The sequence below is a fragment of the Glandiceps talaboti genome, chromosome 5, assembly GCF_964340395.1.
Source record: "Glandiceps talaboti chromosome 5, keGlaTala1.1, whole genome shotgun sequence".
In the NCBI taxonomy this organism is placed as follows: Eukaryota; Metazoa; Hemichordata; class Enteropneusta; family Spengelidae; genus Glandiceps; species Glandiceps talaboti.
Window position 1 is genome coordinate 6,948,313 of NC_135553.1, and position 15,145 is coordinate 6,963,457.

The 15,145-nt window shown below is 35.2% G+C and overlaps 1 protein-coding gene across 3 annotated transcripts; it reads right to left on the bottom strand.

The window, feature by feature from the left end:
* Positions 1 to 2,603: 2,603 nt before the first annotated feature.
* Positions 2,604 to 14,703, bottom strand: LOC144434807 (putative RNA-binding protein Luc7-like 1). Of its 3 annotated transcripts, XM_078123309.1 has the most exons (11): positions 14,544 to 14,676; positions 12,096 to 12,176; positions 11,604 to 11,680; positions 11,149 to 11,240; positions 10,052 to 10,150; positions 9,467 to 9,577; positions 8,809 to 8,952; positions 8,160 to 8,336; positions 6,934 to 7,067; positions 6,046 to 6,132; positions 2,604 to 5,415 (listed from the first exon to the last, which is right to left on the bottom strand). In XM_078123309.1, the coding sequence occupies exons 5-11, from the start codon at positions 10,145 to 10,147 to the stop codon at positions 4,902 to 4,904; spliced, it is 1,263 nt and encodes a 420-aa protein (XP_077979435.1). In that variant the 5' UTR covers positions 10,148 to 10,150; positions 11,149 to 11,240; positions 11,604 to 11,680; positions 12,096 to 12,176; positions 14,544 to 14,676; the 3' UTR covers positions 2,604 to 4,901. The 3 variants fall into 3 exon arrangements, with proteins under 3 accessions (XP_077979435.1, XP_077979436.1, XP_077979434.1); XM_078123310.1 differs by lacking the exon at positions 11,604 to 11,680; XM_078123308.1 differs by lacking the exons at positions 11,604 to 11,680; positions 12,096 to 12,176 and having other exon boundaries at positions 14,544 to 14,703.
* Between the last annotated feature and the right edge of the window lie 442 nt (positions 14,704 to 15,145).

The window sequence follows — 15,145 nt, forward strand, 5'->3', positions numbered from 1 at the left end:
CAATATTGAGAGGTCTACCACAGCTTCAAATGGTTACATGCCTCACTGCAGAGTTAATGGTGACTGTGTGTTTCAAAATCTTGACAGGGGTTGTTGTTCTTAGTTTTGGGTGATAAGTCTGTGGACGATGATAAACAGGGAAGTGTAGCCGGGAACCCAAACAAGAGTGCATGCCAACTAGTTGCTGTAAACCCGGCAACAAAGAAGTTATCAACCATTCTACGATATCAAGGGGTCTATTCAGAGATAACTCGCAGGTAACTTCACTAATTTCTGAAAATACAAATGTTACAGTAATAATTTCTACTCAGAGTTAAATATCTTAATAGCAACTGCCATTACAAATGTACCAGTGATAACTTGCATTGCATCCTTGTGTGCTGTGAGCATACTTGTGGTATTTGCACTGCAGTGTAATACCACAGATAACTAACCCAATGTTATGATCGAACAATAGGAGAAGGCTTGTTGCGAATCTGTGTGTTAGTTATCTGTGGTAATACCAACATTATTGCATACATGTATGCAAATAAATGGGAGCATTCCATGTGCCAAAAAAAACCAATATTTTTTTTTTACAAAATGTACTGTTTGGGTAAACATACCACAGGGTTGCTACTCCAGATATTAACAATTGTACTTTCTTGTGCAATTTCACATGTGCACTGGTACTCGTACATGTATATGATGGGGTTCTGTTGCAGATTTTCATAAACAGTCAGTCATGTACTGATTTCTCTGTCAGTGAAAACCTAAGTCAGAACACACTGTTTGATCATCTTGCATGTAAAAAAAGGATAAAAAAGAACACACATTATAATACATTTGTATCTATAGAAAGTTAACTTACACCTTCTGTTATCATGCAACTTGTAACTTGCCTCTTTCATTTCTCCTTACAGCTGTCAATCTGGCTGTGTGAAAGATTCCTATGTTATGTGTGTATTAGACAATGGTACAGTTAATATATGGAACATGCTATCTGGAGAGATGGAGGCCCATTTACCAAATATGTCAACTCATTGTGTTACTATGGATACAACAACCAGAGCTGTAGTGACAGGACTTAAAGACATGTCATGTGTTCATATCTATAATCCATTACAAACAAGTGAATGCAGTTTGTAAACAGATACTATGACAAGGCAGTACATTCATGTCTGCAAGTCAACAGTGTGTAACCATGGATACCATGACCAGAAGTACATTCATGTCTAGATAGGGAGATTGGCAAATATATATGACAAAGTTATATGTTGACCATTGACTTTGATGTACATTATTTCTCAGAAATTTGGTACAAAACATGTGAATGAATCAGATGTTTCTATAATGTACACTGTTGCAACGTTACTTTCCAGATATGTCCCTTGTTATCTTTGGAAAATATGTGATCTAAAATATCTTGAAAGGAGTTAGTTTAGAACCTACTCTAATTGGTATTATAACATATAGGATTTTTTGATATATCAAGTGTTGATAACAAGGCTAACAAGTATAGTAAACAGTTTTGTGAATTCTATGTATGTTTATCTACAGCCAGCAACTTCTAACTTGCAAGTAGAACTGATGTACAGTACTTGTATTTTGTAAAGTAATATTATAGAACTCTTATATAACTCATACACGTGAATGATATTTGCCATTATGATGATTTACAAAATTATGTTTTAGAATTAAAATTTCATTTATACTAAGAATTAAAATGTCTTTGTTTTATTTTGTCAGTCCATGTAAACAGCATTTGATAAACTTTCATGAAGTAAGCCGAATGATACTATGGAATACCACTGTGGAGAGTAGATATTTCATATGAAACGAGTGATTCTTAACTCACACCAATTATATTTAGTGTTATATGGGGAGTGAAACACAACTACTGAAAAGTTGTCATTACACCAGTCTTATAATAAAGGGACCGTGACTCCATGCTGTTATACATGTATCTGATGATCAAAAAGTGATTGATGCTACGGGCAGTCATAGTTTGCAAGAAGTTTCACGGAAAAATGATTGTTGGAAGTCTAGAATCTTTGATGCAATTCGTAGTAACTATGACAACTGTCATGATCAAATTAAGTTTGTTTTAACCCACAACATCCCAGCTGTGTACAGGCGATGGACACCAATCATGCAAGTGCTTGTTTTCTGAAAACACATTTCATGTTTATTGCCTGTCCACAATAATTTGTTTTCATCACAAACACCATTCAAGTATTTGCTATTTGGCACTGTTACGGTCTTTAACGTCTACTTTAGATTATTTCCAAGGAATAAAATCAGCTTCCACTCAGGACATTTACCTGATCCAATAATTGTTCTCCACTAAATGATTCAATGTTAATGTTTTAGGTGACCAGAGAGTTGTGTAAATATACAAGTAATGTATATGGTATAAGGAGATTGTATTCTTTTGCCTTCTGAGGGTGGGGGGATTTCATCGCACAAGACACTCACATAAATCTGTAAGGTACACAGGGACAGGGTGCCCTCATATCGGGCAACCCCTTGATAGAGGAGGGTAGAGCAACACAATGCATCTTACAGTCTAGCACAACATGTGTCCACACAAAACAAATGTGACTTCACACATGAAATGGCAGTTGACAGTCAAATTTATTTTCTTGATAATACACAAAATATAGAAAGGTCTACAGGTACACAAAGGGACTACTAGTACTTCCAAGCATAACAGTCATGTCTCTCCTTTGAGCATAAACATGACATGTCCTTAAGTCAAACTGGTTTATATACACTTCATCCATGTGGTCACAGACATTAATGTCCAAAAGTCATGCAAAAACTGTGGTGATTACACACCATATGACCCCCCTCCCTTACACACACACAGTTGTGCATTTATGCTAAGTTTTTATGAACACAGACATTCACTGGTTGAAGTGATCTACAATTTCTATATATCTTTTTTTTTCGTACAATATGTAAAGAGAATCATTTAATGCCAGCTATCTCAAAATACTACACTTACTGTACTATTCCTTACAAAGAAATATGGAGGATGAGCAGGAAAAAAATGACTTATCAAAACCATGATATTAACCTATAGTGTGTATTTTAAGCTTAAAATATTTAAGTATATTTTTAAAACAGTTTCTGGCACTAGCATTTTAATATTCTGAAGTCTTTTACAAAGAAGTTTTACTAAAATATGAAAAGTTTGGCGTTTTACTCGGTATCATAAAATGTACCCTCCTGTAGTGTGAACTATTGAGGACTACATCTTGATAGGGGAAACATCGTAGAATGACAAAGATTGAGAAAACTTGAAAATAAAATACTGGAAACCTAGATATTTTCACCACTACAAAAAAAAAATGTAATTTTACAGTCAAAAGACTAATTTTTGTGAATTTCTTAGCCTGGTGCATTTTGTTTATGTACATGACGGAATTGTAGTCACTACTTATTTTCATGTTTTTTTTTTGCAGCAAAATAAGTGAAAATTTGTCTTCAGTGAGAATATCTAGGTTTAGTTCCCAATATGTGATTGTAGTACCACAGTACATAGACCCCAATAAAAAGCAGTTGCAATTAACTGGTAGAATATCACATTAATGTACAGATATCTGGGCACCAGGAGAAGGCATGGAACTGAACATTTGAATAAACTGTCAATATGTATACACTGGTATTTGAGATAATATGTTTAGCACATTCACATAAAAGAGTGGTCAATGAAGAAAGATGAGCACTACACCACCTGAATTATGGTTTAATGTCACCTTCAAAATTACAAATACCTTCCTTGTAAAGAGAGTTTCAACAAAGATAGTACAAATTAAAGATTCCGTTAAGTTTGTTCCGTCTTTTACATACTATATTGGACAGCTATATCATGTATAAATTCATTACTACTGTAATACTGATGAAATTGCATGGGTTTATCATTCAATCCAACTCTGGAGACACATCTAAACCTGAACTCCTGTGTCCCAACACGATTCTACAACATCACCCCACTAAGCCTCTTTTTCTAGTACATGTATTCCCCTCCCAACCCAGATATGGAAAGTGTCTTTCTTTGCCAAGTCTTACAATATAAAGAATGTAAACAAATACAATACATGGTGTTAGCAAATTGATTTGACTACAGCTGGGTTGGTTGGTCTGCCCTCAAAGGCTCCCTCTTCAGAGTGGTGGTTGACATATGACATATAGTATCATAGACTACCTATTTTCCTTGGTACATACGAGTTAACCATAAAACTGGTTTTATCATGACTGGACAAACTTTTTGCAAAATTCACCAACTTAAAGGATGGCTTTCTTTTCTACATGCTAAATAGAATGTTTCAAATGTTCTTAAATTTGCTGAAAATATCACTGCAGCTACCAGTGTTGTTAAAGAGAATAAAAAAAAATCCATAATTCATGCAAAATACAAACACCAACTTTGTTTTATCCCTATAGCCAATGTGCAGGTTTCATGATGAAATTCTACTTCTAGAGTTGTATGCTGCTGATAAAGATTACTTTAATGTACACAGACTAGCAGGTTAAAATGTCACTGTTTTGCACTAAACTGTATTCACTGGGTTTAATTTACAGCATAAGTGTGTACATGGATTAACATTGAGTTTGCTGGATTTCATGGTTTTCAACCAAAATTGACATTTATTGAATTTTCATATTAGATGTGCAGTGCATGAAGTTAAATTTAACCCACAGAATTGCTAACAGTTACACAATCATTCAATTTCATGTCAATCAAAAGGTTCACCAGAATATAAAAAGAGGTCTGTATGGCTCATATTTACAAAACACGAACAAAAATGCAGTTGACACTGACATGTTCCAACATTGACTACTTATGTGCACACAGTATTTAGATAGCAAACAATTCATCATGAAACCTGGATGACCATGTATTTAGAACACGTTTATTCATCATTGGAGGAGTCAGATCCCCCATCACTGTCCTTTTTACTTTTACTGGGGTACTCTCCATTTTCTTCTTTGATAGATTCTCTCTGCCTTTTGGGAGACCTGTCATGCCTCTCTCGGTCCCCAGATCCTTCTCTACTCTGATGTCTATCCTTAGAGCTGGACCTGTGAGATCTAGACTTCTCCCTAGAGTTAGATTTCTCAGGAGACCTAGACCGATCTCTAGATTTTGATTGCTGTGACCTTTCACGAGACCGCGATCTCTCCCTGGATCTTGATCGATGAGATCTGTCACGAGACCTGGCACGTTCTTGTGATTTTGATCGGTAAGATTTCTCACGAGATTTAGACCTCGATCTTGATCTGCGGCGCCGCCTTTCTCTTTCCCTCTCTCTGTCTCTTTCCCTATCCCTGTCCCTATCCCTATCTCTTTCCCTCTCTCGACTGCGATCCCTAGATCTATGTCTTTCTCTTGATCGTGATCGTCTGCGTCTTTCACGGGACCTTGACCTATAGGATATGGAAAAATACATAGTAAGAAGTTGATAGAAGGCTGTATGCTGAACATATTCCATAAATATTAATACCTAAATTGCCATAGGTTGAAATCAAGATCCTATTTGTGTGATTCCAACTTGTTTCAAGTGTCTTGTCCAAGACATGGTACAACCCATGGGAATACACCCCCAGAGATGCTGACAAGAATTTAGTAAAAATTTGGGAGTCCTTTTTCGGAACATACTGTAAACCTGGAAATGTTCGCGTAAGATTTATTTTCGCTCATTTCGCTACAAAACAAAAACGCGAAAATAAGTAGTAGCGAAAATATATATTTCTGCATAATACAATGTACCAGTATGGTTATTAGTGAAAATTAATCTTTGTGAACTACATGAAGACTGTAAAATCGCAAAATTTTCTAGTCGTGAAAATATGCAGGTTTACAGTATTTTGACTGTTGATAGAAATGTTCATTCATAACTATGGACCCTGAGTCTGTGAACATTTATACTTGAACACCTGAACAATGTGTCTTAAGTAGAAGACTTTTAAAATGTGCATGGAACATACCAAACACACACTAGACAAACAAACAAACATACAAAAATGAGACCACAATCTATCTAAACTACAATTTACCTTCGTTTCCTGTCACGGTGTCTCCTGTCTGGTGACCTGGACTTTGATCTCTTTCTCCTCTCCCTAGATCGGGATCGAGATCTGGACCTGAAATGAGTACAATATTTCTAGAACTGATATACACAATTTAAAGGGAAATAATACCTTGTGTGTTTACTACGTCTAATAAAATTTTTTAGGTGTTAAACAAGATAAAATGTGTTGCCATTGATCTGAACTTAGGTGGTAGTGACATGTGAGCCTTTCTAGGGAACTTCAAATTCTGTTAAATACTTTGTTGACTGCTTGTATTGCTGTACAATAAGAACAGAAACAGCCATCATATGTTGCCTTGCCAGACAATTATCTGTATGTCAATTTCACATAAGTTTGAATCAATGCCAACTCAGTACAGATAAGTGAAAATGAATGAAACCAATGCAATTTATACATGAAAGTTTTTATTATGAATTAACAAGGTATCCTTTCCTGTTGAAGTTCAAAAGACGATCCTCTTTAATCCATATAGCACTGCTGATAAGACAGTACTAAAGTGAAAAACTGGGACATTGGCCTTTAACCGTCACTTACTAACAACGCTAGACCACGGTGGGTCTAAATGCAGGTAATATTTCTGTGAGGCACAATTTTATCTGATGAAACATCTTGTATGAAATATTTACTTTATGGGTTCTCTCCACAAAAATTATGGAGGAAATTTGTGTAACAAATGGTTGTACTGGGTAAATTATTCTGTTTTTTCTCAAAATAACTGTAAAGGTAAAACCCACAACTCTGTAACAGCTTGGAAAGAACCATAGGAATCAAGCAACACAAGTCTGGCAATGCAGTAACCATATTAATGATAATGAAATTTATCAAATCTTAAACAATTGCTACTGATATTACCTTCTTGATCTGTGGTACTTATCATCAAGATCTTTCCTCCTCTTCTGTCGCTCACGCTCCCTCTCTCGTTCCCGTTCTTCCCTTCGTTTAGCTCTCTCAGCTTCCCTGGCTTCCCGTTTATCTGCTACTAGTTTCTGATGTGAAAATAAAAATGTGGCAAGCTCAATATGTGTCAAAAAATATGCACAGTAATTCAAAGTCTAAAGTTTAATGTGTATCAAAATATATGTGACAATTCAAAGTGTCAAATAACAGAAAGTTTGATGTTCCATTTGAGAGACTGTTGTCTCTCTGAAGATGACAGAGTGTCCATATTGTCATGGAATAATGATATTACACTGATGATGATGACAGAATGTTGTCCATTTTATTACGTTCTTAATTGCCCACTTTGTTGAATCATTAATCACCTTGTTTCTAAATGCTACAACACAATTTGTCTGTAAAGGGGAATGCCACTCCAGGAAAATGAAAGGTATTTCTATAAACTTTAGGTTCGGGAGAGTTATTTCATGATTTCACATCCCATGAATTTCATGCGATTGCTAAAAAAACACAAAACTGAAACTCTATTTCACCACTATTGTTCTCACACTGGTCCACCATTGCATTATGGGACTTAGCAGATATACATATTTATTAGATGCACACTAATATTTGTAACCATTTATCTAAAGGTAATAGGCACTTAGGAATCATGAATATTCAGTGTGCATCTAATACAGATAAACTTCACAATTACCAAAAAACACCAAATTGAAACTCTATTTCACCACTATTGTTCTTACACTGGTCCACCATTGCATCATGGGACTTAGCAGACTTACATATTTATTAGCTGCACACTAATATTTGTAACCATTTAATCTAAAGGTAAGGATTACAACAAATCTTTCCATGAATAAAATGATGTACTAAAAATCGTACAAACCAGCAGATTTGAAAAAAAAAAGCATCCATATCTAAATTGCCTCATTCAGACATGTTCACAGGCCTTGATAGTATAGGTTTCATCTTACAATATATTTACATAACAATGAATAATTCTCGTTATGCAGTCTCAAATCATCATTACTTTCTACTCATGTACAGAGTCTAATTAAGTCAGAGGGTGTACGTGTAGCTAGAATTTAATTCAATTGCCACTACTTCAATGTAAACCTTTAAGTAACTCTAACCCTTACAGTTGAGGTAACTGAATTGCCACGGCTACAAGGTACACTCACCTTTAAGTCTGTTAACTTATCCCTGATGGTTATAAATCCTAAGTGTAGTTTGCCACCAAAGTGATCAGCCAGTCGACGATCATTGTCATGTAAACCAAGATAGGCTGAACACACATCACATACACGTAGCTTCTGTTGTTGAAAGCTGGATGCTGGCATAGAGTTCCTGTATTCCTCCTACAGAGGACAGAGAGATGATATTGACATTAATCTCTGACATGCATGTGAATGTCTACATTGGTCAAAAGATCACATATTCATAACACTAAATTCCAAGGGGTGTATGTTTCAAAGGATATTTTATTTGCATTGAGAAAACTAGAATTATTAAAATATCAGGAATGTTATGTCATACAGTGGAATTAGATTATGTAAATATGCACATATACCAATACACAGGGATGTGTCTATTTTCACTTTGTTCAGAGATATTCTAGAAAGATTTCATTTGAGAAATTGTCATGTCAGTACAATGTCGTATCTGCTATTATATGGTTTAATAGATATGACCTTATTGTACTGATGCGATAAAATCTTGCTGAGGTAGGTTAACACAGGAGTGTAAGGTATAGGGAAATATAGCAATTACTTCCCTGATCTCAGCTGTATACATGGACAATTGACCTTATCAAGCCTTTGTTGTGCTTACCTCTGCTTCTTGCTTTCTTTTCCGTGCTTCTTCTACTTCATTCAACTTCTTCATAGACTCTTCTACATTACCCTCAGCTCCCATCTCCTCTGCTTCAGCTACTTTCTTTCCAATTTCCTCTGCCAGGACTTGAACAGCCTGGGCCTAGACAAGACACAAGATACCGACTTGGTCAATTGTGTAGCTTGTTTGTCAATGATATATGAATAAAAATTCATCAGAGAGTCATCTGAACCAGATTTCTAGTTTAAATTGTGCTTCTGACTATGTATCCATAACTTGGCTAATTTCTAAGTACCTGCAATGGTATGTATGTCATGTCATGCTAGAGGGTCCAAGTAGAACAAGAATGTCAACTTACATTGTACTCTCACATACACACCTATAGTAATGCATGTGTAGCATGTGGAGCTAAAATCAATATTGACCATGAAAACAAACGTTTGCTATTTTCATGCTATGTCTGGGTGGTAAAACTCTATTTCATATATGTAGAATTATGGAAAGAGCTTTTGAACTGAATGAAATAGTGTATGTGTGAATCAAAACATGACAATGACCTTGTGGCAATGAGAAACAACATGACAGATACCTTATTTCAATTTGCTAGTACCTTCAGAACTTTTGTGGAGATACATAAATAACTGGCTTATCATACCTTGGATTCTGCTTCAGCACTGAGTTCTTCCTGGGTCTCAGCAAGCCTCTTCTTTGCCAATTCTGTTCTTCTGTCACAGTCTGCTATGAAAGCACTAAGGTGTTCCATGGCCTGAATAGTAATCACAACATACAAATGTCACCTGATTGGTGAATTTATTTCATGTGTGTGTGATATAAAACTTGCATATGCATAATTGCATGTACAACATACTGAAATGTCATATATCATATGTGTGGTGCTATATATATATATATACAACAGTAGTAATCAAGGCTTCAGGATAGACACACACTAAAACTATTGTTGCAACATGTTGATGGTTTATGTCTATCTTAGTAAGCTGAAACCTCTATTGCAACTGTAGTACATACATATAGATCTGATATGCCTTATATGTCAGTTGGTCAGTTAATTATTTAGTCTACTATGTTGTTTTGGTATGCCCTGCCTTGAAACCCACATCAATTCCGCAGCACTATGTGTCTTTTTATACTGAAGACTTGGACATGTTGAATCCTGGTTAACAAGGCTCATACATACTAAGACTATTTTGTTATGGTACATGACCAATGGTATACTTACATCAATATCATAACCATAGTCTCTATCTTTTGATGCCTTTTCATAATCTGCTCTCAGCGCCAAGTCATGAATCTTTGGACAGTCTCCCAGATCCATTCGCTGAAATTCAAGTATCATACATTATCTAGGTTATTGTTAACAGTTAATTTACAGATTGGCTCTACTGTTTATGTTCAGTTGGACAGGGGTGAAACATAAAGTTATTCACTACATGGGTACAACACCCTCATTTCCATGGTGTAAACATGTTAGTTTCCAGACATAAACAGCAAATTGATTATCTTTATTACGGATGACTGCGAATGAGTGGTTTAAATTTCAAAATACTCCCATATTACAATTTGGTTGTCACATAATTTGAAGAAGTGTTTTGATCACTCTGGAACCCACATTTTGCAAACTCCATGGAAATTTCTGTCAAATCCAATTTTGAGGCTTGATCTCAAAATTGGATTTGACAGAAATTTCCATGGGGTTTGGAAATTTGATACACCAGCAAATGACTTGACTAGAAAAGAATTGAAGTTACTTGCTTGAATCGCTATCTCATGAACTTTGAAAATATAATGAAACATAGAATCTTGTGAAAGATGTCGACAATTTCAATACTACAATGCATAGTAAAAACATGTACATTGTACATGTTACTATCACTTTAGAGAGACTTTACAGTTTCAATTAGGTGACACAATGTTTTATATCTTCCATACAAGCTTTTTTGTTATGATTTATACAAAACAAAATACTAAGTCATATCACACACGCACATGAAATGTTACATTTTATTTCGCTGTGAACGTAAATAAAGTTTTGTGTTAGAATCTACATTGTTTCATGTTATGTTGATTTGTGTTCAAAATGAGATAAAATACATTGTATATCATTTTATATGCTTGCCTACTATCAGTGTGTCTTTTGTAACAAAAACCCTTGTGCGAGACATTAAAAATATCATGCCGCCTTATTGAAACTCTAGAGTCTCTCTAGTTTGGTAGTAATTGTGACTGTGATCTTGTACAACTTATGCACACTCTGAATATAAACATTTCCTCATGATCTGTGTTTGCATTGACTGTACAGAATTTTATGTAACTTACCGTACTAGCCAAGATGTCATGTGGACAGCAGTTTAGTAGGAACGACTTGCAGACTTTAGGATCAGAGAACTTTACATTCAGCTTACTCTCTCCTACAAAACAAAATAATCACCACAGTATTAGCACACACGACCATATCTTGGACAAATTCATCTGGAATTGTTTCTGTCTATATCTTTTATCATTAAGAATGGTTTTCTTTGGTATAAAACAGTCTCGACATGTTACAAAACATACCAACTTTATTGAAATATAAACATATCTGTCGTAAGAAATGATGAATATCCATTTTTTTTATCATGACATATTGCCTACTTAATATACTTCAAAGCCTATTTTTTTCTATATAACATAGTTACCAGGTACTGGCATGGCCTGGAAACATTTTTTGTTGTATTTATATGTAGAAACAATATGATAAAGAATGTTATGGATGCTATATTATAAATACACACTGCGAACCACAGCATCACCACATACAGGCTTCTGGGTTTATCTAGAGGCATTTGTTGAGCTGGTCTGTGATTTCCACCTAAAATAAAGCCAATCATGTTAGGAAAAAAATACAGCAAGAGACACACGTCAACACACTATGAATCATCATGCCAGATGACTTGAATAAATTTGATTTTTTTTTTGACTGATTAAAATGAGTCCCTCACCAGTAAATTTACCAAATTTAGCCAAAATGTCTGTCATCTGGATGCATAACTTACAAAATGTTTGGAATTTTATCCATTTTTTTTCAATCAGTCATATTTTGACATCATCACCGTAACCGTAATCAGTGAATTAATTGCAATTTTGTGCAGAGTGCAGAGCTGAAAAGCTAGAAAATGACTCAATATTTGAAAAGCAAAGATGTCATGAACTTTTATCAAACCACTGGATAACACATCATGTAAAGGATCTAAAAATGTTACTGAAAAAGACAATATATAACTCACGGCTGCTGCTTTGGACAAGGTTTCATAGCGTACACTGTACATGTGTGCCACTGCCCGAAGTAACTTGGAAGTTATACAACCCTTTAGTATAGAAGTGGGCCAAATAGGTTTTTGTAAATAAATTGACCAACAAATTTGCAATCAATGCAAACATCTCACACTGTCTCACACACACAAGCATTCTGCAGAACTAGAAAAGGTGTACATGGAAAGTGCCATAGGTGTCACTAGCCTATTGAGAGTGGGGACATTATTTGTGAAGCAGAAGTGCATCACATCACAGTTGATATCATACATGTACATTAAAATACACCTTGCATTTGCACATCTTGTACATCTTCTTTGTCTTCTGTATCAACTTTGATACATGTTCATGATATGTCATGTCACAGTGCTTTTGTTATAGTTTTCAACTGGGCTCCGCCAACACAACTGAGGACATAGTCGCATTCCAAAACTTTACCAAAAACAGTGTGTCATCACCAACATCACTTTCCTATTTCAGTCTTTTTATCTTACAATAGGCAAACCTTCATTATGGAACACTCTGGTGGTAAATTTGTGGAAATAGTCTATACAAATCATTAATGTGACTACAGGAAACTGCCCATTCATGTAATTTCTTATATTGAAGATACAAACAAGGAAGTCCACTGGCTATAATAAAAAATAATCTTTTTCACACCAACAAACTCGTGAGTGGAAGACTGCACAAAGGTATACATGTCCATGTATTGTATGTTAGACTTGTGTTTTCCCATTTGAGTGTTCCATACAAATGTTTGCCCATGTTTACATTTTAATTCAAAAATGAAACTTGGACACAGTATTACAGTGAAGGTCTGCATCTGGGAGATCACTACAGACAATGAAAAGTCAAGAACATTCCCTGACAAATTTTCTTTACAAAGTGTTCTCCATATGCCTCCGGAGTAGTGGGTTCCACCCCATCACTTCTTATAAGTTATAAACAATAAATGTTAATAAACATTATTGTATTCTACTAATTTCCTTCAACTCTATCATTTTCTTACCTCTTGAAAACACTGCCTTAAATTGGGGGCACAGGATGTTTGAAATTTATTATACATTGTACAGTTGATGTCACAGACTTGCTCTTATTTGGGTCAAAAATTATTGCTGTAACTGTGTGATTACTACATTTTGTGGAAAATCATTAGATAATATATACTGTATACAAGCCTGGAGGCGAGTAATTCTGATTTATACATGTAACATGGCAAATGAAGCTTCAGTGGCCTTGAACTTCAGCATACAATGTACATAAAGACATTCCAGTGCTTTGGCTGGCCATTACAAATAACATATAGTATAGTATTTTTTTACATTCAGAAGTAGTTTTATATTTGGTTAAACTATGACTTGGATGTCAGTCTTGTTGGACTGATGCATATACATGTAGGATGAAAATAACTAATTTTGTATGGACGTGTGAAGTGTATAGTATACATACATCAGGTCCCCATTATATCGATGCTTTGGAAAAATATGTACACAACATATGGGATCAAAAATACATGTACATTTGTATGCTTTAATTACAAGCCTAGTGCCCTTTTTGGATAATGTCTTGAACAGTAAATAGAGAAGAGCCCACACTACAGTAGAATTATGTCTTGTTTTTAATTTATGATCAAGATTAGAGTAAGTTGTCAAGCACGTCACTTCTGTACCATGTTACAAAAATCTCCTAGTAAAGAAATGCCCATCTAGTTTTAGTGAACAATAAGGGGGGGGGGTATTATTAATATTTATCAATATTATTCATTTACTATTAGGAGGGGGTGAGATATTATACAAACCAAGCAATTTGCTGACCCAGTCCTTCGATGATTAACATTTTTCAAGGTCTGTTTTTGTCATTAGTACAAATACTTGTCCCATAGATCAACACCTTGCTAGGATTCACTTTGACAAATTGACGTACAGCAAACGTCCACCCAATTTACATCAGAATTTAGTCTGCATCTGTTATACCACTCACATTACTGGCTTCCAGACGCATTAATTTTGATGGAAGATAGTCTAACAAATATGGGCCAATTTCATGATGGTAATAATTACATTTAAATGGTTTTATATTCCTATACTGTCGACTGTAGTCACGAACATCAACAAGTGTAATTAAAATTTACACTCAACGCGTCGTTGGCTTCTGAGGAACTGTTTTCCAGAGGTTTAATTAGATTCGACAAATAATGTTCTCCAATCGACCCTTGTCTATAACGTTTTCTCGACGATTTCGACGTGCTTGGAAGCAAAGCAGAACCGAAATCATAGAAAACACGTGAGTCCTTTGGCGAGACAAGATCATTTAATTATAATATGCAGCGCGCCATATTGTAATCACGTATGTAGACATAACTCATGCAAACAGAAAAAAAACCATCAAATATGTCTTGGTAAACTCGATGAATTTATACTTACCATCTCTCATTGTACCCATCAACTCGTCGAGCATGGCCCGCATTTGCGCTTGGGCCGACATTTTGTCGACAGTTAGAGTTACTAGCGTTTGGAAGTATTGGAAAGGTTTCCCTGTCCAACACCTACAAAATGGCGAACGAGAAAATGTGTCTCATGCTCACAAAGATGCTACGATGCATGCTGGGAACTTGGGAACTTCCGGTAAAGGGTAGTCTGTGACCGACCGTGAGTGACAGACAGAAACATGCAACATGTACACGAACTTACTATATTACCCTTGTAAGCGAAATTTATGGTAAAATCAACAATACTGGCATAAAATACTTCAATAAAAATGTCGGTTTTTATATGTTGCGCCCTTTTTCCTTTTATAAAAGAGTTTAAGTCATTTTTAGCTTTGACGGATCTGGATGCATCATACCATCAGTTTGAGATGATGGCAAATAAAGATGTCATTCAGTATAGCATTTACATCATTCAAAGCGCAAAATATGATTTAAAAAAACATCAGCTTATTCATAGCCGAGGAATTTAAATTACAAAATTTCTCTAAATGTTAATATTTTATACATATTTCATGTCAGATATAAGTAGGGCCTATT

What these genes read in the sequence shown, in the direction of transcription:
- LOC144434807 (XM_078123308.1), bottom strand. Translation starts at nt 14,604, where the DNA reads ATGTCGGCCCAAGCGCAAATGCGGGCCATGCTCGACGAGTTGATGGGT. An exon ending in AAGTACCACAGATCAAGAAG is followed by an intron (nt 6,133 to 6,933) that starts GTAATATCAGTA and finishes TACTCATTTCAG; the next exon opens with GTCCAGATCTCGATCCCGAT. An exon ending in CACCGTGACAGGAAACGAAG is followed by an intron (nt 5,416 to 6,045) that starts GTAAATTGTAGT and finishes CATATCCTATAG; the next exon opens with GTCAAGGTCCCGTGAAAGAC.